Source organism: Bombus terrestris, chromosome 15, assembly GCF_910591885.1.
Source record: "Bombus terrestris chromosome 15, iyBomTerr1.2, whole genome shotgun sequence".
Lineage (NCBI taxonomy): Eukaryota > Metazoa > Arthropoda > Insecta > Hymenoptera > Apidae > Bombus > Bombus terrestris.
In genome coordinates this window covers 3,582,823-3,608,580 of record NC_063283.1, presented here as the reverse complement: position 1 = coordinate 3,608,580, position 25,758 = coordinate 3,582,823, and the positions used below count along the sequence as shown (strand labels likewise).

General features: G+C 42.3%; 1 protein-coding gene across 5 annotated transcripts; it reads left to right on the top strand.

The window, feature by feature from the left end:
* The first annotated feature begins 701 nt into the window (after positions 1 to 701).
* LOC100644036 (protein Skeletor, isoforms B/C) lies at positions 702 to 25,639 on the top strand. Of its 5 annotated transcripts, none has more exons than XM_020866800.2 (14): positions 705 to 1,455; positions 9,315 to 9,452; positions 10,879 to 10,951; positions 11,647 to 11,755; positions 13,421 to 13,583; positions 14,132 to 14,391; positions 19,646 to 19,745; positions 20,590 to 20,774; positions 20,895 to 21,203; positions 21,605 to 21,773; positions 22,216 to 22,409; positions 22,496 to 22,720; positions 23,073 to 23,492; positions 23,538 to 25,639. In XM_020866800.2, the coding sequence occupies exons 1-14, from the start codon at positions 1,188 to 1,190 to the stop codon at positions 25,023 to 25,025; spliced, it is 4,101 nt and encodes a 1,366-aa protein (XP_020722459.2). In that variant the 5' UTR covers positions 705 to 1,187; the 3' UTR covers positions 25,026 to 25,639. The 5 variants fall into 5 exon arrangements, with proteins under 5 accessions (XP_020722458.2, XP_020722459.2, XP_012172236.3 ...); XM_012316846.3 differs by having other exon boundaries at positions 713 to 1,455; positions 23,073 to 23,234; positions 23,934 to 25,639; XM_020866798.2 differs by having other exon boundaries at positions 719 to 1,455; positions 23,073 to 23,234; positions 23,713 to 23,871.
* Positions 25,640 to 25,758: the final 119 nt, after the last annotated feature.

Here is a 25,758-nt window from a genome sequence, read left to right as displayed (position 1 = left end):
GAATACGAAGAAAACGGAAGAAGAAGACGATGAAATGAAAAACGATGCAGACAATATTTTTGAAAGTTCTTTTCTTTTGCTGATATTCACATCCGTAAGAGCGCACAGCAGTCATGGATGACTATAGTCACCGTGGATGACTGACTATAGTTGCCTTGGTATCGAAAGGGTTAAATAGTCCTTGGCAGGTTGTCATAAAAAGACAGGTCAACCTGAGTGTCAACTATTATTCTGTTCCCGGTTTATCCAACCAGCATCCAGGCCTGTCGCGGTCGAGATCTTGCGGTGTACAGCTCAACTGTGTTCCTCCACTACCACCCTGACCTGCCTCATTTCTATTCGTCGTGAGGTGCGCACGAAAGCACCGAAAAACACAATCTCGACCGAGGACAGCGAGAGCCAAGGGAACAGAACATAGATAAAAACGTTGTACTGCTACTCCGTTAACGAGAAATTATGTTTCTCATTTTTCTTCAGCGCCTGCTTCAAGTACACTCGAAGCTCGATGTTGCGCGTACTCGATATTTTTGCTTTAATAATCAATGACTTTTAAAATACATTTAGTAATTAACTTGTATCAATTAACTCGTTACGAAGTGCAGCCATGCGCGTTTATCCATAGCAAGGTAAAAAGTAGCAAAAGAAGTAGTTTTGTGAATATACGTACACACCTTGAAAACTAAAACCAAGCTCAGGATGTTGAACTTGACAGCATATTTGAAAATCGATGAAATCGGTAAGGTGAACCCTCGTCCACATAACTACCATGTATTCCTTTCTTAGTAAAGTTGATCTGAAATTTGATCAATTGTTATAACAGTTAACTGAGATTAATCTATCAAATTCGTTAATAAATTACGTTCCATCTACACGGTCATCCGTAAAAGCGTGCTTCTACTACGAATAATTAAGAACAATAACAAAACGGAACTTCGCCTTGAAAAGATCAACTATCGATTACGAGACAACTAGGATATTAGAGTGGCCACAGATATCGTTGATAGAATGAAAAATATACGACAAGGAAGACAAAGAGGAGCAGAGTCTAGGAATAACAAACTTCGTCGTCTCTTCGTGTGCCCCCTTTCACGTGCGGTCCAGAGAGTATCAGAGGAGCGACGAGTAATCTAAGAAAGGAGGGAACGAAAACACCGAGGGATGGACGAAAGAGGGAAAAGCGAGGTGAAATGACGGATTCAAAGGAGCAAGCAGAGCAGAAGGGAGAGGAGGTGAAGAGAGCGAGAACAAGATGGAGAAAGAGAAAGAGAGAGAGCGAGGTGAGGCAAGGCGAGCCGGTGATCGTAGTGGGATCGACAAAGCTACCTGGTTCCACGACGGCCACTTTCGACGGCAGTAACCACGAAGACGCCATGACGACACAATCACCCACATCGTCCACGACTCGGCTCTCCACAATTGGTCTAGTCGCAGCGATTTATCTTCTTCTGGCGACACGTGAGTTTATTCGGTTATAATCGACACGAAAATTTCCAAGCTACGGTATCCAACGCTTTCTCGAGCTCCTCCTATTCCACTCAAAGTGATTCTCGTCGAGTGCCAACAGAATTCTATATTTTAACAGAGAATTGTTGCCCCTAAATACACCGGTAGCATAGTCGGAAACTCAACGAGCGCGGAGCCTTTCGCTTCGCCACTTTGCACGATATTCCGAACACGCTTGCAGCATGATACCATTATTAGCAAAGTTCGCTGCTCGAATTGTTCGGCAGGAGGCTTGTTTACGAAGGGGGTGGTGGCTTACAGCGTAGTAGCGAACGCCTAGTTCAAACATACTGAAAATCGCGTCATCAGAATCCACAACGCGTCACGAAATCATTAGTGCTACCCTGTTTCTGCATCGACATGAACCGGGTAAAGGTGTAAAGGTGTTGGCGAGACCCATTCGACCGAAACATCACTCGCCAAGTGTCGCCGGTGATTGCGTGCGCGCGACAAGCGAACCTGCACCGTTCACGCGCGTCAATGGTATCGCGGCAGAGTTTCGCTTCTCGCGATATTTAACAGCGAATCGAGTCTTGACAATACACAGTTACAGGTCACGCGACAAAACCGATGACATTTGGTTTCGGTTGCAGTCCAAATCAAATGTCCGGCCGAATAATCGTAAACCAAATTCAAATCGAATCAGGACATATACACTGCCGCTCAAAAGTCTTGCGACAGTTATTATATTCGTTTCAAAATTGGACAGATGCAGATAATAGTAGACCGATATGATGGAGTATCGTTTGGATTGATATTTCGTATAACGAAGAAACCCTAATTTGAACGGTTTTATTAAGAATCGGCAGGCTCCTGAACGGGAATGTAGATAGAGATCGTTCGAAAGGAAAGAAAGAACGTTGATGCGCGAAAAGATTTGAAGTCGTAGAAATTATCGAACGATACCTGGCGTGGCAATGATCGAAGCTAATTAACGACGGCGTTACTCCGTTCAGGGCTCGTTTCGACGTTAGCGTCTCGATTTGCCGGTCTGTTTCGCGGCGTCTGCGTGACTTTCGCGTTCCACGCTTTTCCTCCGGCCGGGAGAAAGAGATTCGCGATTCGGAAAAAGAGGAAGAAAAACACACGTACGGTATCGCGGTCGTAACGATTTCGCGAAGAAACTGCCGGCCGTTTTCCGCTCGAGATCTCGCGACACTCGGCTTACGAAAGTGCTACGAACACGCGGAAAGACGCTAGTCTGTGGGTATGGTAATTTAGTTCAGCCTGTTTCCATCTTATTTCTCTGCTTGTCAGGCGAGGCACGCTCGATTCGACAAACTCGATCGATTTGCCAGATCTGTCAATGATTCTACAGTCTCTGATCATTGGATTACTATTTCTAACTACAACGTGTCTTATACACACGTAGATAGCACATCAGATAAATTGATTAACTTAACATTGATCTCTTTATTTCACTAGATAGATATGATTAATATTCAATTTTCAAGAAACTTCGGGATTGCAAGAGTTTGAAGCAAACGAATATTTAATATAAAATTAATGTACAGCGTGAATAACCATTTTAAACATAAAACAAATCTTAAAGACGATCCTATTGAACATCGATGCTTATTAACATTTACAACGAATAATTATTCGTTCAAATACTTTGATTATTTTTGCAATATATATATTTGCGAAGAATATCTTGTAATTCCCATATACATTTTCAGATCGCGCCAATATAAATCACGTGCCTCGTTACAGTGCTAATGAGATTTCCCAATGTTCTTTTTACTACGCACGTAATACATTGATAAAAAGTTCAGATACTTTTACGAGCCACCATACCTATACATCGACTCAGTAAATAATATAATCTTTCTTATTATATAACTCGCTCGCATCTGTCGATCGTACCAAAAGAGATGTCAAATATTGAAACTCTTAAAAGCTCCTAATTCGATGCCCAGGGACCTTATTTTCGTTCATAGAGCGCAAACACCGAAACGGTACCTAACGTACCTGTGTTTCACGGTTGCATACCTTTCCAGATTCTCCGCAAATATCCTCCATACGTGTCTAATCGGCCACTGCCTGGACGTGGCGTTAATCCACCACTGGAATAATCTTTCTCCTTTGGTTCGCGTTTCGGTCCAGTGGCCACGCGTGCGAGACGCCGCGGAATTGTACAACTCGCGAATCTTAATTGAGATGCTATGTAAATAGGGAACACGCTATTTACGAAGAACGCTTCGATAATCGACCTAACTTCTCGTGAAAGGAAAGCTGTTCAACGGATCCTCTCGAACATTTGTCAAATGAAATTTCTTTCTGTCATCGCGGCTACGTCTATGAATCCACCGGTATAACGTGTTCGACGTTTATAATTCTCGACTGCAAGTTCCAGATGACGGAATCACTCGAACAGCCAGACTTGCTCGAAGAGTCGGACGGAAACGGTTTCCAACTTTGATTCGATTCGGCAAACTGATCGTGACGACGTGACTCGCGACGTTTCACATTGTACCAGTGTGGTTGATACTTGAAATTCGACGAAAGTGGAAGAAATCCACGGTGTTTACCGTGCTCGAGGAACGCACGAAGGGAAATTGGCTGCATAATTTCATCTATAGGGAGCGAATGGAAGGCCGACGGAGTCGGATAAATGGAATTTATCGGAAACAGGCGTATCCCGATGTACCGGCTTAAAATAAGATTACATGGGAAGAAAATAGAAAATTCGATATTGCAATTGAAAGGCGCGACGCCGAGTGAAAGAAGGGAAATACCGCGTGAATTGCGAGTCGATCCGGATGAAATTTAGCTGGTAGGAGGGTTTCGCTGCGTTTCCGAAACACCTTGTTTTCTCTCTATTGCCGCGAATCTACCGGCATCTACTGGTGTTGCGACATTAACTCGAGAGTCGTATTATGCAGAGGCAGGCAATTACGCTTGTCCGCCTGCTGCTTTCTCTTTCGTATGAAAATGTCAAAGGTCCGATATGTATCTGCCATTCTGTTCCCTCTCTTTTTCCCTTTTTTCTATCATCTTAAACCAACCTCGTTGACCCAAATTTCCAGTCCTCGCGTCTATTAGACACACGCCACGTGTGTTTCCCGCTTTGATCGGTCTAAAGTAATCTTTCTCTTTCAGCGTTCTTTTCCGTTCCATTGCATCTGGCCGCGTAGCCCGCTTTTTATCGCTCCCCGTGGGCTCCAGCGAATTACGGACCACGTTCATAATAATTTAATCACGCTCCACCCTGTCGTTACCGCGACAATAATTACGCACTAATGGCTCGCGGCTGCAACGACGTAATGCATCCTCTCAAAGCTCGAAAGCGACACTGCTTTGACGCTTCGGCTTCTCATTAGCGATTGATACCAAAGTCTCTGCGACTACGCCCTATATTCATCGACTAGTTTCTACGTGCTACCCTCGAATCCGATACGATCTGATCTTTTCTAAAACGGTCTTACGACCGAGAAAAACAAAGTCGACTGGTAGAAGATGTCTACGCGTAATCGGCAAATTGCGACGGTAGAAATACACTCGCGATTCAGACCACGAAACTTGCGCATAAAAATACGTGAAATATTTATAGTCTGGTAGAAAGGCGGACTGCCAAGGACACGCTACATTTTCGAGAATGTTGTTTTTATTGCAAAGTCGGCTCTTCGAGACGAAGTTCGCTCGAGCCTGATCTTGTTGAAAGCTTTGTGATCGATGTCTGACCGTGAGGTATCGTTCGCCAGAGAATTCAGTTCCAAAATCGTGGGATCGCCTCATTTTGACGCTATGATTTTAGGATGATTTTCTTCGTAATTACCATATCCATGTACGACATTAGATCCTTTTATATTAAATTTCGTTCCTCTGAAGTTTCAACACTGACGAGCTAACGTTATGCATTAAACTTTGTCCTGCGAGTAATCGAGTTATGCATTAAAGAGGAAGAAATTTACAATATGCCACGTATCAACCAACAGGTTCGGGGGATTTATAATAAAAATATTAAAACGTCGTACATGGCCATCGTGAATAATGAACAACGCGAGCTCCAAACGTGAGTTCCAAACGCAAATCTATCGAGAGTGGACGAATTTCAAGCGGATGCAGTTCTGAGCTTTCTATCCGATAGTAAGGCAAATTTTCTACTTGAGAAAATATAAAAAATTCTCGTAGCTGCTCTCGAATGGATGCGCAATTTGATAGCACTGTGGGGAGTAAAGCGAACGTGCAAAACTCTGAAATGGTATGACGTCCCGTTAGAAATCTTTCGGTGTAACAGTTTAAAATCCCAACTGGCGGAACGAACGCGTTGAATTAATTCTAAGTTTCAGAGGAAACGCGCATCGATTGATCCATTGGAGTGCGCGAATGCAAATAATAAGGGCAAAGCGCAGTGCTCTGGATCAACCGGCAGCTTGATTAGAGGAACGGCAATAGCCGCGTTCTCCAGAGAGAATCAGCAGGGTCTGCGTGCAACTCTCGTTACGCGAGTTTATGTCAGATCGAGCAGCTCGATCAATGACAAGACTTTGCTTCAAGATTACACGTTACGCGGCTTAATGGTCGGCTACATTCGTCCGTCGATGGAAAGCGAATTTTCATCGTCCGCTACTTCGCGTGACGTTCACGTACTAACAAAATCATCGTCGTTACGTTCCATCCATTGGCTACGTTCTGATCCATGGGATAGCTGTGTAGCGACGATAGGAAATTCTTTAGAGACCAGTGGTCGATGCATCCACCTTAGCCAGATGCATAAAACAACCATTGCGATCGATGAGCGTAAACAAGTGTCTTCATTGAAGCAACAACGAGGAACTTTCTACTGGTGCTCCATGTTCCTCGGAGATGTTGATAGTTGTTGTACAGCATCTCGCTGCATGTTATCTCGCGTTTCTATCAGTAGCAAAAGGTGCTGCTTGTTGCCTATTCTCGTTGGGAGCGTAACGATGAAAGGAGAAAATGAAACACGTAACAGCACGTGGCGGCAGAAACAAATGTTTCTTCTGTATATATTTGTCACTGGGAGCAAGTATCGTTTTAAAATCGATTTAGAACGCACAGCAACAGCAGAGAAAAAGCAAAATGTTCCTCGTTATTGTTTCGGTAAAGAGCAGCTTAATTATTACTAAGAACAAGTGTCGCTTTGAAATCGACACGAAGTTCAAATGTTCGTCTTATCGAGTTGCTTCACTGCGACTGCAAAGTGTTTCCCCGAGTTGATATTTGTTGAATATTATTTAGAGTACTATCCGAGTACTACTCGAGTGCTATTAGAGCATTGGAGGTTGAGTACTGTTGCTTCTGCAACAGCAGGCAACAAGAAGTTCCTTCCTGCTGCTTCGGTGAAGGCTTAGCGTTAACAACGCATTTTTGTTCAATTATTAAATACCATCAGGTGGTGGAACAAAATGGTACGATCGTTTCTCCATGCCATACGTTACATCACCGATTACCAGCGACAGTTAACGGCACAACGGAACGTCGTACACGGATCATTCCCTGAGACGTATCTAATTTTCCTGGGATCGCGTCTATTTTTTCCAATGTTTTCGACTCGTCGTGGAACGTCGGAACGGTGGTACGCACGGTTTAGAACGCGACCGTGAACGATCCAGGATTTATACCCAGGCATGCGTCAATCTCATCGGATGGACGATATCCTGTTCGACCGAGAGAGCGGTAACGGTACGCGCTCGATCAAAGGGTTAGATGCGAGATCGATCGTCGACCGGTTCCATGATTCGTTAGCATCTAACGAACGGTCCACGCCACTGGGATTGGCCTTGACGTTCGATACGCCGCAATAGCATATTTATGCGAATGTTAACCCTGATTTTCTCTCGGACCATTCTCCTGGAGAACTGCCGGACCAAGTTTTCGCGCGCTTGTTTACCAATCTTGCTCCTCTATTCACAGTTAATCGAGACAGGCAAACGAATTAGAAGCGATAGAATTCGATATAGAGTTGCAAGGTTCCTGTCCATAACGTCTTCCATTTATTTATTCCGTTTATTTAAACAGAAAAAGGGATAAACCCTTTGGCATAGAAAAGATACAACGTAGAATACGATACAAAAAGGAGAAAATGCAATATGCAGTCTCGGTTTTAAATTTGTTCTATGTTCTATGGCCAATTTGTTCTACGAACAAGAACAATTCAAGAAGAAATTCTAGGAACAAGAAAAGAACGTTATAGAAACGCACGTTTATAAACGCTTTATAGAAAAGTCGAAACAAAAATATGAAACCTAGAGGCAATAGACGAATATTATCGTGAAGAATGGACCGATCGCGGATTTTACACAGTTAGACTTTTATTTATGGAGAACGATAGAAGCGATAGTGTATCGCGGAAGGATTGATTCGAGACAAGAACTGATACAGAGATTCATGATGGATTCAGTGATCTGAAGTAAAATAAACATCAAATTCACAGAGTGAGGAACTCAATCTTTGTGAATTCGAATCAGGCATGGCATTTTCAGATAGAAACTTAAAGACCTAGCCCGAATTGATTACTTTTCATATTTCTTGTGTAAATTTTTCACAAAACGTTTGCAGACCTATCTTCATATAACATTTGTTTCCTGTTTCCGCTCATAGACCACTGACGAAGTTTGATCGTTTAAAACTTAAAACGTACATAGGAGTTTAAACGTAAGCTAAGAACAAATAACTAAAGTACACGGTTCTACCTTAAAGATGCTAGAGATTAAATAGATTTTCGGACAGGATCAATGTGATTCGACGAACCATTCGATTTACGCGGTTGAAATATCGGCAAATAGTGCGTTGACGTTGCGTATGTAACGAGGAATGATCTTGAAACGATGCAACAACGAATGATGAAGAATGATTGGATGATTGCAGGACTGATTGGATGCTGACAGAAGTGATGTGAGAATAATTGAATGATTACAAGTCCTCGTAGATATAAGACCTTTTACCAAGAACACGTTCGCCGTGAAAATGATCGATCTTTTGGCGTTGAGGTATTTTAGAGAATCTCCTGAACCAGCAAATTGTCGGGAGCAAGTTAGAACCACGAGATCCGAACAGATGACTAACATTCCGTGATCTCGTGCGACACGATGTTGCTCCACATGCCGTGCTGCTGCCAGGGCTCAACAAGCATCCGAGGAACTCGCTTTTGCATACCCTCGCGATTCGTAACGATCTACCCTGCCAAACCCACAATATATACGGTAGAATCGATCCTCGAGCGAAGCATCGACTACCGTTAAACGTCCATCGATCCTAAGAATCAGTGATCAAGAATAAATGGAATTTCTTAGCTCGGACTAAGCAGTTCGAGCTGCGATTATTTATGCATGCGGCTGGTACTGAATCTTTTTTTCGATAAACAGGTTGCGTCGTCATTAGTCTACGGATTTTTACACAAATTCACATTTTTGAGAATATGATTAAAGAAATATACACTCGGTAGAAAACTGTTCCGACCATTCAGATATCACTTTGTGATATTTTATTCTGTACGAGCGTTATTTAACGAGGAAATCTTGTCAGTTTCTAATTGTTCTTCGTTTCTACTAATAATTCTTGAACCGTGATGGATATTTGTTAACTTTCCTATGTATCCACTTCTCCATTATATTTCTAAGTTTATTGTTTCTTACAAGAGTGCATAAAAAATCGGTAGTCTATTCGTTATTCGTGAGATAAATTCATGCTATTCCCCGTTGGCCACTGTCTTGAATTTTTTAAATGCCTGCGCTTCCGTTTTAAATATTCGCGTCGCTATTAAGCGGCTACCTGCGCTGGCCGCTTCGGTGGGCTGTCGTGGCCATTAATCCACGCTAATTAATTAAATTCGATTTTGTTTACAGAGATATGCAGCGCAGCTTATTACGGAAAGCTTATTGGCAAGCTGTCGGAACTTCATCACGGCGTCAGCGGTGAAGTTTACGCGGTGGACGGGCGAACTCTGTTCATCAAGGACTTCACGTACGACGGCGAAGCACCAAGTTCGTAACCGAGGAGGGGCTATGGCTCGCGCGAAACTTTCTCATTTCAGTGCAACCGTCGATCATGCCGGCTCGTCGGGGTTTCCACGGGAAAAAGAGTGAGCGTACGCGTCGAAGGAAACGACTCCTGACATTTCACGATTCCTACGTAAAGCCACATACTGTTATCGAGAAAGAGAAACATCTCCGTTTCTGACCGTCGACGGTGGATACGTTTCGAGCAGGACGCTGGTTTTACATCGACGATTCGACAGCCGAGAAGAACAGTCGATGTTCCGCGGATCCCTTTTATGTTCTATTCCATCGTTCTTCGTTTTCTTTCCACGCGACGAAACGTGATCGCTCTATCAATTCATTCGTTCTTTTTACGAACGTTTCTGTTACTTTCAATCGCTCTACGACTTTGTCTCTGTTCGTGTTCCATTGAATTCCCATCGAATCTCCGTCGATTCGACAGCTACCATCGCTATTCATGTACTTTAATTGCAAAATTATGAACGAATTACTTCGATTTCTGAAAATTTCACAAGCTTGCAGGATCTAGGATACAAGAGAAAAGGAAAAAGATATTGCGCTAATATTTGGAATTCTTTTCCAATAGGCACAACATGAATACAGCGAATAATAAAATATATCATTGTTACGTCTTTTGATTAATTTACATTTATAGTTGCTGCATCTATAAACAGGTAGTATCGCGTCATGGCATCTTTTCTTATACGATCATATCTATCAGAGGGGCAATGCACGCTTGGTCGAGTTAAACAATTCAAAGTAGATAAGGACCTTGCTCGACGGACAAATCTATCGCTCAGAAGCTATGCTGATCAACTTCGTAAATTGAAACGCATCTAAGAATGACGAATTATATATACGTTATATTCTTCTTTGATCTTTTGAACTATTAATTAATTTCAAATCTGTCATAATTTTCCTACAAATGTAACGAATAAGTATCCCAATACGTGTAATCGATAGCGTGCGTCACAATGGAAATTGATGGGATTTATAATGATTCGATGAATTTTCTGAATCGCGTGTGGCAAAGTGCATGGATAAACGTGAAACGACGACGTAAGACAAGCCTTAAAGTTAAGTTAATCGCCGCTGTAAAAGGTACTTCTACTTCTCCCTTTCGACTCGTACGCTACTCTCACTTTTCTACATGCTACGGCTCAATAAAATCGAAAGCGTTCGCTGGCGAAGGTCACTCCGCTATGCGACGTGTATTCGCCAGTAAGTAAAGTTGCCAACGATCCAGAAAATGAAGGAAATAACATGGTCGTTATCGGAGTTGCAATTCGTGACCGTTTCGTTGCAGCAAATTCGCTGCTGCCGGATGATCGGCCAAGTGCCTGAAATTAAGTAATTAGCAATAACTCGTTGCAATCAGCGAAAGCTGCAATTATAATTATCCTCTTTCCAGCCGCTTACTTTTACGTCGGTACATCGAAGAGTCCTAATGGAAACGGAATCAGGCTCCGGGACGAGCGTGGATCGTGAGTGCTCTTTATAATTTTTAATTGTACCAATTCTTTCAAATCGCAGCTGGCAAACCGTCTTTCTGACGAATATAGTCAGTTTCTTCTTGTTTTAGATTCCTTGATTTATATTTATAATTAGCTTTCGGACGACGCACGATTTTACGATCTAATCGGAATTGTTCTAATCTTACTGCAATTGGATTTTAATATCTCAATCTCACTTTCATTTTAACAAATAAAAGAACTGTTCTTAAACTTAAGAAATCTTTTAATCTAGATAGAAAATCTAATCGTATCAAAAGTAATCTAAAGTTTCAAGTTATCCGAGTTGACGTCCGAGTATTTAACGAAATATTATTGGATCGTAAAACAGAACACTATAACTTGTAACTTTTAACTGGCTAGATACTAGCTGATTATCATACCACGTTATAATGGAACATAGTCCTGGAAAAATATAATTGTAACAAGATCGACATACACGTAAGATGCATCTATGATATTTAGGTTTGTTTGTTCGTTTTCCAATTGTTTGCTCTTAATTATTGTCTATAGTCGATTTGTTTACGTTCCATCTCGCTATTCTTTATCCAGAAAGTTTTATCACAAACTATGCGCAATGCATCGGACGCGGTTGCCTTGGTGGAGCAATCGAATAAAGATCATGAAGGTTGATCTCTGTAGAACCGTAATCCATTCGTTTGCCGTAGATCGAACACGTTGAAGCGGTATCGTAGGAAGGACATCACGCTCACATTACCCGATGGCAAGACGCTGAGCAACGTGAAGTGGTTCGCCGTGTGGTGCGACGAATTCTCCGTGAGTAAGAAACGTATCATGCTCGTGACCTTCGGTGTCGCTTCGATTCCACTTGCACAGCACAGCACAAGAAACCGGTATCGTTTCTTTGCCGTGCAACTTTCACGCTCGTAGTTTGTTGGCACGCGTGCCTCTATAGGATAGAAAGCAATTGCCTACGGTTGGCTCCGAGCCATACGAACAACATCGAACTTCTCAGCAAATTACGCTCAGCAAATCGTTCAACGAGAATGTTTTCGAATGCAAACGAGCAATTGGAAATCCGATTACGATCTTAAGAATCGCGCATTAAAAGCTACACATTATCGTCTATAAATCACAAGACGCGAGAAATATTATTTGACCCGTTATAAATCAACGTTGCATTAACGCAACATTTCATTTGCAATTCTTCTCGGTTAATCTACATTATCGAATTTGGTATTTTAACGTTGTGGTTATGAAAGCTAATACCAAGGATATGCTTAATACCTCTTTCAGTTTTTACTTTTCTTTTTTTGCATCTATTTTCCACGATTTGATAAAGTTTGGAGAAATTGAAACGTTTATAGCAATTTTCCCTAAATTATGCGATCTTTTCTTTATGATTCTGATTTATGAAGCGAACTATCTGTTGGTCTATTTTTATCATATTGATAAAACAATAAAGTACTTTATTTAAGTCTTTAATAGCGGTTTAATAGTTAATAGTTAGCTTTAACAGTCGATTCTTTTTATAGTGCCGCGTTTGTACAATTTTTACCAATTATTTCACTGTCCGATCCTCAATGGTTTAACCATTAACGAAATTGCACAGATCTTTCAATATGGCTCGATATTATCAAATTATATTTCGCAAGCAGTTCCTTCGATAATAGCTTTCGACAATTAATTCTAGGAACTGTACTGTTACATGTAGACGAGAACGTAACGAAGATCAGCTTACTAACTTGACTAAATTATCGCGCAGACTTTATCGAACTAGTCGGCGAGACGTCATCGAAGTTTCGATTTACTTTTTCCCAGCGGAATTTCAAGTCGAACGAGAAGTTTAACCAAAAGCGCTCGTTCCATGTGGCCGGTTATCCCCGACAGTCCGCACGGATCGTCGATTTACGTCCTTGATATTGCCAGCGCAACGAAAATTTATTCCGAGCCGCAGCGTCCGACACGCGGCAGCAGATACCGTGTATGTAACCCCAGAATGATAAAGCTCGATCACGACGAAACGGCAGCGAAATGGTCGAATTTCCATTACGCGGACGGGCTTGGAAAACGATAAAATGGAATCTGTTTGCGGCATTATTTCTGAAGCTTATGAATTCTACATTCCCCACAAACCACCTACCGCGTGGAGTAGTCATTGCAGTTGCAGTACATATTAAACGTGTTATAATCCTTTCGAGACTAACACTTTGACGTAATAAATATATATATGTCCTCTACCAACATTTAGAAGTATTGCCTCGATATTTGAAAAAATTGTTAGATCATAAAAATGCTTCTAATGCAATTGAAACTTATTGGAAACGCAATGCCATCGTACAATGGTGTACAAAAGTATCTAGTCAGATAGAATTCTTCGTTCCATTAAACGATCTACCATCGGTTAAATTATTTTTTTATTCGATCGAACGTAACAGCTGATTAAAATTTCTTTAAAATTTAATTTCTTTTAATTGGCAGGTTAACTTTGGTGACGTCAGAATACCACGAGGATTCGATTACCCAAAACCTCAAAAATTGGCAGCTCTGAACGGAGTACACGGAGTAAGCTCCGAACCAATCGTCGTCGTCGATGCACAAACCCTCTTGATACCAAGCTTCAGCTATGATGGCGAGGCGCCTGGTAAGTTTCACGCTATTCGATTGACTAAGGTTATGGCTACGCTGTAACCAAAGCCTAAGAAGAAACACGATACGGGAAACCCACTGGCGAAATAAATCACGTAACCAAAATTATATTTGAATATAAATAATTCGCATAATTGATCTACACTAACAATGATAATATCGATATTACCATGAAACATATGTCTAGTCACCGCATCTTATATACCGTGTAAATTCTTCGTTCAAGCGACGATACACGCAAAAAAGACGCTGTTATCGTTATTTTTCTTACATCCGTTTGTTTTAATCGTTTTGCTCGTCGAGTTTTATCCTTCAACTGTTCGGAACGCTTGCAACCACGAGAGAATTATAATTCACTGGAGTATACGTATTTTCGAAAAATTTCTATCGACAAACTCTTCAATGTGGTGAAAAGTAATTGCCAAGTGAGCGTCGGTTTTCTTGAATTACCAACAAAGATAATCATAATATACGATCGTGCACAGGTTTCTCCAAATTATGTTCCTGATAATCAACTTGCCATACGATGAAATCTTTTCGCAGATGCGAAATTTTGGGTGGGAGCTGGACCATCGCCGTCGCCGCAAGGTATTCGCGTACCAGACGAGAACGGAAAGGAGCAGCCACTACGTCGATATGATCGCAAAGCCATCGTGCTGACGTTGCCCGGGGATCTAACGATCCACCAGATCGGCCACTTCGGCGTCTGGTGTGAGGCGTTTACCGTGGACTTCGGCCATGTACAAATTCCGCAAGGTCTTAACGTGCCACCGTCCCTAAAGATGCTCGGAGTTTCGCCGCAGGTAAGCTGGAAAGGCTTCTTGTAGTCAGCGGGGCTCGCTGCAAGAAGAGACGCCGGCTTGGATCTTTTAAACGCGACGCCCCTTTGCTAATCCGACCAATCTTGCGACCAACTTTTCGGGATCGAGTTACGAGCTAATTAAAACGTACGTACAGAAACTTTAAAGGCGGCGAGGTCGACTTTTTTATTGGCTCGTAACTCGGCCTTCATCGCGCGACCTGTCATTCCGGAAGGTAATTCTTGAACGAGGCTTCATTGTACAAGCTGCAAATGCCAATCACGTTCGAACTGGCAGGAGGAAAGGGATTCGAGCTGACGTTTACCGGTCCTCGATCGATCTACATCGTCTTTAGCCGATTCGATGCTTTTACGTCACGTCCTGTAAGTTTCCCTCGGTTGAACCAAACTTCCACGTACTTTCATATTCCGTAGACATTTCGCAACCAGATTACGTCCAAATGTTTCGTAATCGAACACATTTTGCTCTCATCTCGCGCCCGCCTTTCCTCAAGGGCGATCCAATTGTGTTTGTAATTGAATTTTCAACGGACTATAGCTTAAGAAAAATTGATCGGCAGTCGAAAGTAAAAATTGCCCACGTCTTTCTCCCTGTGTATATTTTCTTTCGCTCGGCAATGGATGTAGTCCGTCGTGGAAACAACAAATGTTCCGCGTTTCCGTATAGCCGGTCGCGTAAACGCAGTCGAACGTACAGAAACAAATGTGCCTTTCACGGTAGCAATCAATACAGACTCGGTATTGTTCCATGGTGAATTTGTCTCTGTCAATATTTGACTGGATATCTGGCTGTCAGCGGACGTCGCCCGGACGACAATGCGTTCACCGATTTACGGATTTTCCGACCAAACATCCGAGTCCTGCGTCAACGACTTACGTTTCGTTCTCTGCTTCCACGCTGTTTTATTCCGGAAGAAGCAGAGAAGGAACCGTGGTCTTCGCCAACGTAGAGAATTTCTAGCGTTTAGTTGGTGTTTCAATGTGTTCGGTTTTCAGTGGCGTAGAATTTTTATCGTACGAAGGACGCGTTAAACGTTTCAGCGCCGCCGCTTCTTATCCAAAACGAAACGATACGAAACGAATCATTGAGACGCCGATAGACCTAGAAAGCAAATATGTTCTCTCGCAAGACCTATGCATAACTTCCTGTCTCTGTCCTTGTGTTGCAGAACGTGCATCGCGGAGGGCAGGGACAGACGCTCGGTCTGACAAATCTGTACGAGCTGTCTACTTCGGCGTCGTCGTCGTCACCGGCTTCTCCGTCTCCTTCTCCTTCCCTCGCGAGCGCGTTGCTTACTCAGCAGCAATACCAACAACCGACAACGTACCGGCCGATCCTCCGCCGAGAAGATCAGGTCCAAGTGGTCCAGGCGATCGACTATCGAATACCAAAGAGCTTGCAGACCCAAGAACCACTCGCGCAGCAGCTTCACCGGCATCAATCCGCCTCTTATCCGACACCGGTCGGAAGATCGACCGCGATTGTTCAGTACGGCGACGACGTCACGAATCTAGACGATGCCACGTATCAGGAACAGTATAGATCCGGTAACGGTCAGCCTTCTGTCGAAACGGTCGCAACTCAGCCTGTAATACGATCGAGATCGCGTAGCCAACCAACTAGCGAGCCCCAGCCAAATTCTTACGCGAGATTTTTACAGTTCCAAGGTGACAGAAGGGTAGACTCTTTCGTTCGTTATTGATGGATATTTAAAGGTATTATAAAACTGCGTTCTCTTTGAAGATACAACGAGGAGCTTGTTATTGACGATCCATGTTTCTTGAAGAAGTTGCTGGTTATTGTCTCTTCGCGTTTTCGTTGCCATTAACGAATACTGCTGCTGTCTGTGTCTTATCTGTGTCCATACGGTAAAGCCGCGTTTACATCAAACGACTACTGAAATGACCAGGTCGTTTCAACTCGATCGACATTGCGTTTACATCGACTCAATCGTTCGACCAAAAGTTGCTTCGTGTAAACGAGGTTTAAGGATGGAAGAAGAATAAGAGACAGAAACAAAGGTTCCATCGGTGCACGGTTTGTCGATTGTTTCACAACGAATTTGCTCGTGAACAACTTGTAGCAAGGAAGAAATATCGCTTCACAATCGAGACAAAATGCAGACGTTCCGCTGATTATGTTGCTTCAATGTAGACAAAATGTTGATACGCGTTGAGTACTGTTTGGAACAAGCAACGACAAGGGGCAACGAAAGTTGTTGCTTCAACGAGGACGCAGTTTAACTCGTTTGGCGACGTCCGCTGCTCTCGGACAGCTCGAAGATTCCTTGTGAGGGGACGTTTGTTTCCCATCGAAGGGAGATCAGTTTCTTCGCAATAGAAATCCTCGAATTGTCTTCGATTCCTTAGTCGATTAGTCGTTCAACTCGAAGAAGCTCCGATCAACAGCATTCGATTCAAGATACACTCGGTCCAGCTTGCATCGTAAACTCGTACCTTCCTAAGAGCTAAGACAAGAGGATAGCGAATGATTTATCGCGGTAACGGTAAACCAATCGTAAATCAGACTGCCTAACAGAACTCGGTCAAACTCGCGTTTCGACAAATTAGCGAAAGTTCCGTAAGCTGGCCACCAAGCGTTTACCGACGATCATTCGTTTCGTTTCACCGTGGAAACCTCAGGTGGCACAGCTGGGATAATATTAGCCAGAGGCTCATTCGTAAAGTTTCACAGTCGCGTACAACCACTTTGGCGAAGTTTCACACGAGAGAGCAGGAGAAGAGGGGCACGGGACGATGACTCTAGCTTCTTTATTTATTTAACAACACGCGCCAGCAATGTATTAGACGAGGAATCTCTGAACATCGGTTTACACTTTGTACAGCCGCTTGTAGTAACGTATATACGCGCTTGTAAATCGTCCACATTCGCAGACACTTGCACAGACGGAAACATCTTGCATACGAGCGAAACGCTTAAACAGAGTGAATCGTATCGAAACGCAATTAGACATATTTTTATTAGCGTATTTTTGTTTATAATACCTTATAATACCTTAACAGTTCGGCAAATTCAACGAAATCCGCGCAAAGTACCTATTTGTTTTTGGTTTCATCAGCTGCTTGGACGTATCATTTTAAGATAAAAAAATAAAAGTCAGGTGGAGGTAGGAATTGTTTACTTTGATCAAAGATCATAAAGAAAATACCGGATAAGTACATCTTTAGTTGATTTTGTAAATTTTAACGTCACCATATAACTAAGAAGAAGTAATTAACAAAAAAGGTTTGTTAGATCCAGAGATGTATTTCCTGAAAAATAGCTGATAGACTGACACGTGTTCTTATCTCGTAAACAAATATGACAAAAGCGTGCAAACTTTTCCATGTCACATACCTGTACATAGAGACATAAGTTCGTAACACTTACGGTGTGAATGGCTGGCATCTATCAGACTTATCCATAATTGAATCATTTTCTAAAATTTGTTAAATATCCGTGCCAAGGCACTTGATCGATGCTCGTCTTGTATAAAGCGGCTAAATTAATCAACGGCTCTATTGTCACGGGCGAAACTGTTAAGGGGTTAATTTAGTATTATTTTTACATGAAGACTACGTTCCAAGAGAAAAATATAAGATTTTCCAAAGTTACACATCGTTTCATAAGACGAACAAAGAGAAAACTTTTCTAAATTTCTCGCTCGTTGATGAAAAATAAATTTACTTTGTGTGGGAGTAACGTGATGAAGCATCTACGTAGGCGCAGACCATGTCCCACGGACACATACCTATGAGACACGGCTTTAATCTCTCGAATCCGCTTTAGAATTCTATTCTAAGAGACGTACGATCTCGCTCCCGTAGAAGTGGATGCGTCGCGTTCTCCCCGAACAATACGAGTCGCCATAATTCACGCTTCGCTGTCTCCCTTCCGAGTTCGTATGAAACATGTGTCGATATTAGTGACACTTGGATATCGGTTTGTCTCTCGGCTCATCTGCGTGCGCTACACGAACACATCGCGTAGAAGCGTGGAAACCATCGGAAGAAGATTCACTATATTCGAGACTTGGAATAGACCTTCAAGGCTACGAATCCTTATCGACAGCCTTAACCCTTTCGTGCGTTGTGTGTAACACCGTAAGAACGATGAAAGAATAAAAAGCAGAGATGGGTCACTAGAAACCTGAAAACCCCTGGAAATTCGAAACCATGTGCCATTCGAAACTCTCAAAAGCCAGTTAAACGATAATTCGCCTAAATAACTTGTGAAAGCATTATTCGAATTCGATTGAGTCTGTGTTTAAAACACATGGACCCATATCGGGAAAAGATAATTCGCGTTCCTCGAGAAGACTTTTTAAGACTTTTATTTTCTGCAAGTAAGATAGGCAAGATAGATATTTCTTAGGAAAAAATGGGAAAAGATAAATATTCCGGGTTACAAGAGTTTCGCGTTTCGAGAGTTTCGACACCTCGCAGAGTTTCGGATCCGAATCACGCGGATCTAGAAATCAGGTTTCGGCCTATCTCTAATAAAAAATATTAGCGATAAGATATAAGTTTGCGAATAAATGGCATGTTTGGATTGTACAATAAGTTTGTCCGCCGTGGTTAAAGACCATTGATTTAGAGTATAAGTATTAAGAAGAAGAGATATTATTTTTGTAAAAGCCGAGCGTGTAAGGACAGAGAACGATGGTTATTCGACTGTGATACAAGGGTTAATTATTTTTATCTTCGCGGTCCGAGAGGAGGCGCGCGTTATTCCAAGAGACGGAGGACATATCGCTCGGAAATAAAACTGAGGAAATCCCCTTCCTACCTAGGCCAGTTCTTCTTTATAAGTACAGAAGCTTATATCGCGCATATGCCTATTTACCAGATATAGATTATATTTACATGCACCGAATGATATTACTTTTCTATCAATCTTTTTTTGTACGTTTTTACTTGAGATTAATGCGAATAAACGTATTACTTTCTTGACAATCGAATCAGTTCCTTGCCTTACTCCTCAAGAGTTGTCTTTAACTTGAACTTTTAATTTCTCTCTTCGTCCGACATCGATAAATTTCTTCTTTCGCTTTCGCATTTATCACTGGACGACGTCGTCTGTCGAGTTCTAACGTCTTGCCGAGAGAAAAAGTGGCTTCGAGTTTCAAGGGTTTGCGACAACGAGATTCACGATCGACCGGTTACGGTGAATCGCAAGAGACGCAAGGGAATCGATGTTGTAAAACGATGGTAAACGGTTTGTCGTTTGATTTCAGTCGAAACTGAACTGCGAAGTGCTGGAGGACAAGCTGGCTTTTGAGGTGCGATGGGCCGTGGCCGGAGACAGCATAGTCGCCCAACTCGTTGGAAAACTTGGTGAGTATATATTCCCGAGCTGTCCGCGCGTAGCTCTCACAAAAGAACAAAACTTCTATCGCATTTATTGAAAGCAGCGTGAATTTACATACCAACCGAAGATCCGGCCCAACTTTTAATTAACAATACTTCACACACCTATCTCGTCTCACTCGGCCATAGCTCGTCACTGGTTCCGTTCAACAGATAAAATACTATTTCAATTTTGCGACGCGTTCCTGTCGTTGATAAAACACGGTACATATGTATTCACAGTCAGCGGATATATGTATGTACATATGTCGAACGAACGAGGTCGTTAAAATATAATTTTCCTCTTTGTCTGTGACACCGACTGTGCGCCCTATTTGCGCCCTTCATCAAATCTAACCGCTCTTGCGGAAAAAGAGACCACGAAAAATTGCGTTTCACACTCTAATTAACGCCTGGTCGCGGTTTAAACGGGCCGTTCGGTAAATTAGGAACCACCCTACCGAACTAGATCTCCTAATTTTTACGGGAAATAGATTTTACGAGATTAAGAACGACGAAATTTTCCTGTTCGGTTCCACGATTTTGGGCGCCCTTATTATAGCAACTTCAATTATATGAATTATTTGTCTGCCGACAAATTCAGAGAAACTGAATTCTACTGTACGTACACGTTCTGCGCATTTCCGAACATTTCTCCTGATAAAAGCATAAAAATTCACAGTCTAATTCCGATAGATATACTCATTATAGAAATTTGTAATAACTGAAATTATCGTAGTTTGGATAATAGCTGGTCGACACTCGCTCGATCGTACGAGCAAATAAACGTACTTGATTCTATTGCAATTGTAAAGGCGTATCTTATCCTCAGACGATGGACAATACATGGCGTTCGGATTATCAGCGAATCCGGAAAGAAGCTTAATGGTCGGCGGAGATGTCGTGGTCGCCTGGGTCGATAAGCAAACCCTTCAAGGCTACGCTGTCGATTACTTTTTGGACGCAAAATCTCAATGTTCCGGAGGACGAGGCAGCTGTCCAGACACACGCATACAGGTTAACTACTTCTAACTTTACGCCCAAATAATCACCTATCCTGTTGCCGTCGTGCAGTTAGAACGATCGAATGTCGTGTGGTTTACATTGAATTTACCCGGCCGAATCGGCGCTTTGCAGGAGAACACGAATTCTATTCGATTGTTGAACGCGGCACTGGTGGACGGATATAGCATTGTCACGTATCAGAGACCACTGAAGACGAACGATGAACTGGACCATCAAATCCTGACAAACGGATCGCAGGCGATCATCTGGGCCATCGGCCCACTAAACGAGAGGCAAGAGGTCAGCTTTCACTCCGACTATCTGAAAACCGATCGTTTCATCGATTTCGGTAGACCACCGGTTTGGAATTGTCCCGTTCCAGATCACGAGCATTCTCAGGTATTCGAGGACAGCAACGATGCCAGAAACAGTGACAATCAGGTATTTTATCATTTATGGCAAGCCAGGATTATTTGAGTCAGCCAAACTTCGACATATCGGCCCTGTTACGTTCTCCGAATCATTTTAAATCCACTTGTGTTCTTTTTTATCGTTTACCTTAAGCTCGAGGAAAAATGTAAGAGAATCGTTGCTGATATGCATGATTTGTGATCTTAAGTATACAGTAAAGCGTTTCTTGACACGTTAAATATATTTGTGATTATTATAAAAAAGTAAAATATTGCAACGTAAAACAAGCGAAAATAATACAATAATACAACGTTGAACTTCGCATGAAATAATTAACGAGACTCTAATAACTCAAACTTGTCTGATTGAAGATGAAATATCGTAAGATTATTAATATTCGAATGGCTGATGAATGTGATTTTGCGAAATAGCAACTAGTTGTAACTACGAGAAGACCTCAACGTGTAGCAACCCCTGCACCGGCGGCTAAGGACGATGCCTGGGAAATTCCAGCCATTCAATGTTACGAACCCGAAGACGGAGTATTGTATGCCCAGATGGGACCTACTGGAGGAAAACACGGCTATCCTGCTATTACTGGTATGAAACAGAACTTATTGTTATCGAAGGATGAAAACATTAGCGAAAGTTTTATCAAGGCAAAGAGATAAAGTTTATTTTGTAATAAGCAGATCCGATGAAATTGATATAACGTAACGATACAACTATCTGTACTCTGTGCACTTTGCATCCTCAAATTTCCCATAAATACGCGTATCTTCAATACAACAAATTCAAATGGAAATACTCTATCTTAGTATTATAAATAATATTTTAATTTCTTCAAATTTTATAAGAATTATATAGCGTGACGAAGAAAGTATTAAACGAATCCTTGAAACTTCTCTTCATAACGTTAAGAAAACAGGATTCGATAATGTAAATTGATTGAAGAAAACATTGCGGAGTTAGTAGGTTAATGATAGAAATCGCAAATTGACGGACAGTCCGTAAACTTGTATATGTTACTCATTTGTCTCAGGTCACGTTGGCTGGGGAATTTCATGGTATATAAATGGCCTGTTAATTCCGGAGATCAACGTGGTTCGTGGAAAAAAATACACTTTCGTAGTGGAAGGTGGGGAAAATGCGGATACTCCGGCTCGTTATCATCCCTTTTACATTACCGATGACCCCGTTGGTGGATACCAACACAAGACACCCGAGGAGAAAGCCGTAAGCAAACTTTCTATTTTCTCTTTCATGAAATTGATAACTCGGTTGACGAATTGAATATGAAAGTGCTGTTTCTTGGCAAACAGAAAGTGAAAATATTTGCCGGCGCTCAACGTCAACGTGGAGTATATCGACCAACGGGTGTCGGACGTCTATGCAACTGGGTGCCAGATCAGAATCAACCCCTAGCGGACGAATTCTCGTCGTTCGGCGCTTATCAGCGTACGCTGACTTTGGAATGCGATCATGGTGAACCAGGTTTTGTAGAATGGGTGCCGGATGAGGACACGCCTGATACTGTATATTATCAGGTAAGTGAACGCAAACTGTTGCATTGACAGATGAATTCGCCTCTTGCACGATAATATTGTAATGGTATGAGAAAATCGACAAGTGATAAATACAGCAGATTATAGATTTCTCCTTTGTAGTTTTACAATTTTACAACGAATAGGACAATTTCTAAAATTTACTTCTTTCGTTTGTTTTATTATCAAGCTCGGTATGATTATGCAGAAGAATCTATTGGTACCAATAATTTGTAACTATTAATTCGTAAAATTTCATCGATGATATTAATTCAATTGCGCAAGAGAGCTCAAGTAAGTTTATTCGAAGGACAAATTAGATCCTGCACTCATTCGATTATCGACAAATATTCAGTGTTTCACACATCGCTATCTGGGATGGAAGATAAACGTTCATGACAGTTGTGACGCCGGAGAAGCCGCTGGCAGCGAGAACCACGAGGTCTACGTGGACCCGAAGAATCAGCGACCGAACGGGGATCTCCAGAACAGCCCCAGCATCCGCGTGTTGAGCAAGGTAACACCAACGGCGGAGTTCCTCCGGCAGCCTCAACATTCTCATCACCCTCATAGCGAACACGGGCTTCGTTATTCTTATCATCCAGCGACTAACCCTGACAAGCTAAGCACATCATACACGCAGTTACTAACGACCGCTAACAACAACAATTACGTGCGCTTGAAATCATCGCCGTCGTACGAGGAGCCATACACCTTGAGACCTTCGTACAACACGCCGGGCCACGATGCTGTGCCGCATCGTCACGAGGTACGCGTGAAGGAAACGCATCACGTGCACCTCGACGGGGATCTCATGCAGCAGCATCACAATCATCATTATAATCATCACCACCAGCTCGCACCGATCTATCGCGAACAATCGATGGGAGTCACCAGACTGACCTCCTCCTACCCTGGCCGACAGCAAATCATGGAGATCCAACCGGAACTCCTTCGGCAACCCTCTAACCAGCAATTGTCTAACCTCGTTGCAGATAATCCACGACCACTGAGCCATGGGATGAAATACACATATCCGGCTACCGCCAGCCCACAGATCCCATATTCCAGGCCGGTGTCTCACCATTACGCGTCCAATTACCACCATCTTTATCACCCGCCCCTCCCCGATCATTATCATCATCACCAACCGGACCAGAGGACTCAACTGATGTTCGTCAAGAGACCGATGTTGACTCGTCGACCGATGTTGCAGACGATGCCCCAGCCTACTCTTCCTCTACCCTCAAGATCGGTCTTCATGGAACGAAAGAAGGCCGTTTACAGACCGTCCTCGTCCACTTACGGAAAACGAACAGCGGAAAGACAGTCTCAAGGAAACGATAACGCACAAATCGCGAAGCTCAAGAAAATCGATTCGAAGCAACATCGAACGAAACTAGAGACCAAAGTATCCAGCTTGGATATACCCAATATATTCGTCACTCCGATAAAGCCGGCCAGAAACACGGGGTTCAATCCAGACTCGATAGTAATCGAAAGTGGCTTCAAACCGATCATAAGAAATATCGAGAAAGCTACAGACGTGGCTCAAAAGAGAGTCTCCGAGAAAGTGGAGCAAGAAGAAGACGTCCGTCTTCGGGAAACTTTGAATCATAAAGCAGTCGATAACTTCGAGCCAGTTTTCATACCTTCGCCACCAGTTCCGACAGTTGCAACCGTTAAAAAATCGAAGAAAAAATCTACGAACGCGAAACCGCGTCCTAGTGACGCGAATGACATGGAAATGGCTGCTGACAGAATGAACGCTTATTATTTGCCGCCACTTCCCGGACAGTTTCCGAACAATCCGCCACCTTCGCCCTCGCCTTCGTCCGAAGTGCTAATTACGTTTGATGGCAAAATGTTGAAGGATTCTAGTTTGGTCAGATCCATTTCTGGAATCGGGGAACACTCTAAAAGTAAGCTATCCTCGGACGTTCTGAGCAGAACGCCACAATTTGGAAGATTTAAAGGGGAATTACCACCGCCAATTCCCGGAGAAATTCGATCGGATCAATCTCAACTCGAAAAGCGTCGTCTTCCAGCAGATTTGCCCGAGGCGAGAACAACGAAGAACACGAAACTAACACTCGTCGAAAGATCAAAAAGATCTCCGCACGAAGGACATGTACACGTTACAGATTTTCAAACGAATAGCTCTGAGACGAGTCACCGTGAACATCACGATCTCCACGATCATCATAGTCATGGAAATTCGATGTCTAAATTTGTCAACGCCGGTCAAATGATCATTGCTAATTTAGGATACATATTTTTGGGCGTGATAGCTTATCACGTTATTTGATAAAGTTGCTTTCCGAATGAATAATACTTCTGCAAGTACTCGATCGTTTGAAATACATTGGAAATAGAATAGAAGGCGCTAATTATATTTGTAAATTACTTGAAACGGTTAGTTGACTGAATCATAGCTGACACATCATTACTTTTGTCGCGTTCTTTTGATTCAGGAAGACTAATATACTGAATGCGCGTAATGTACATGACTTCGCTGATATTGACGATGTAATCGACATGATAACACGGGAGAGGAATATAACTAACCACGAGATAATGATTTTTTTATTTATTCAGTTATTTATTAACGAATTATTGTCCCTTATCGTACGAGATAGAACGTCTAACCATTATTACAGTACCAAACTATCTGTACCAGTTATCGAATAAATTAGCTATTAGTTAATACTGTTCGCCAGATCTCCAATTACATAGCAAGAACTTAATATTGATTATTTGAAGGGACAGAAGTTAACACTTTCAACTGTTAAGGTGCAAGAAGGAATAATAAATAGATTTTATTATTCTGCGTGCTATGACAGCGGTTTGTTGTATCTTAAGGTATATTATATATTTGTACATAAGTTAAATTAATTGTTAATAAAGAGATTGTGTAGTGGATTCAATTTTCCTTCCTCTGTCTCGATTTTAATCATCGAATTTCTTTCGATTTAAGGACAATGTGGAATTAACATAAAAGACCTTCGCTAACTAACAAACATATTCTCATCGAAATACTA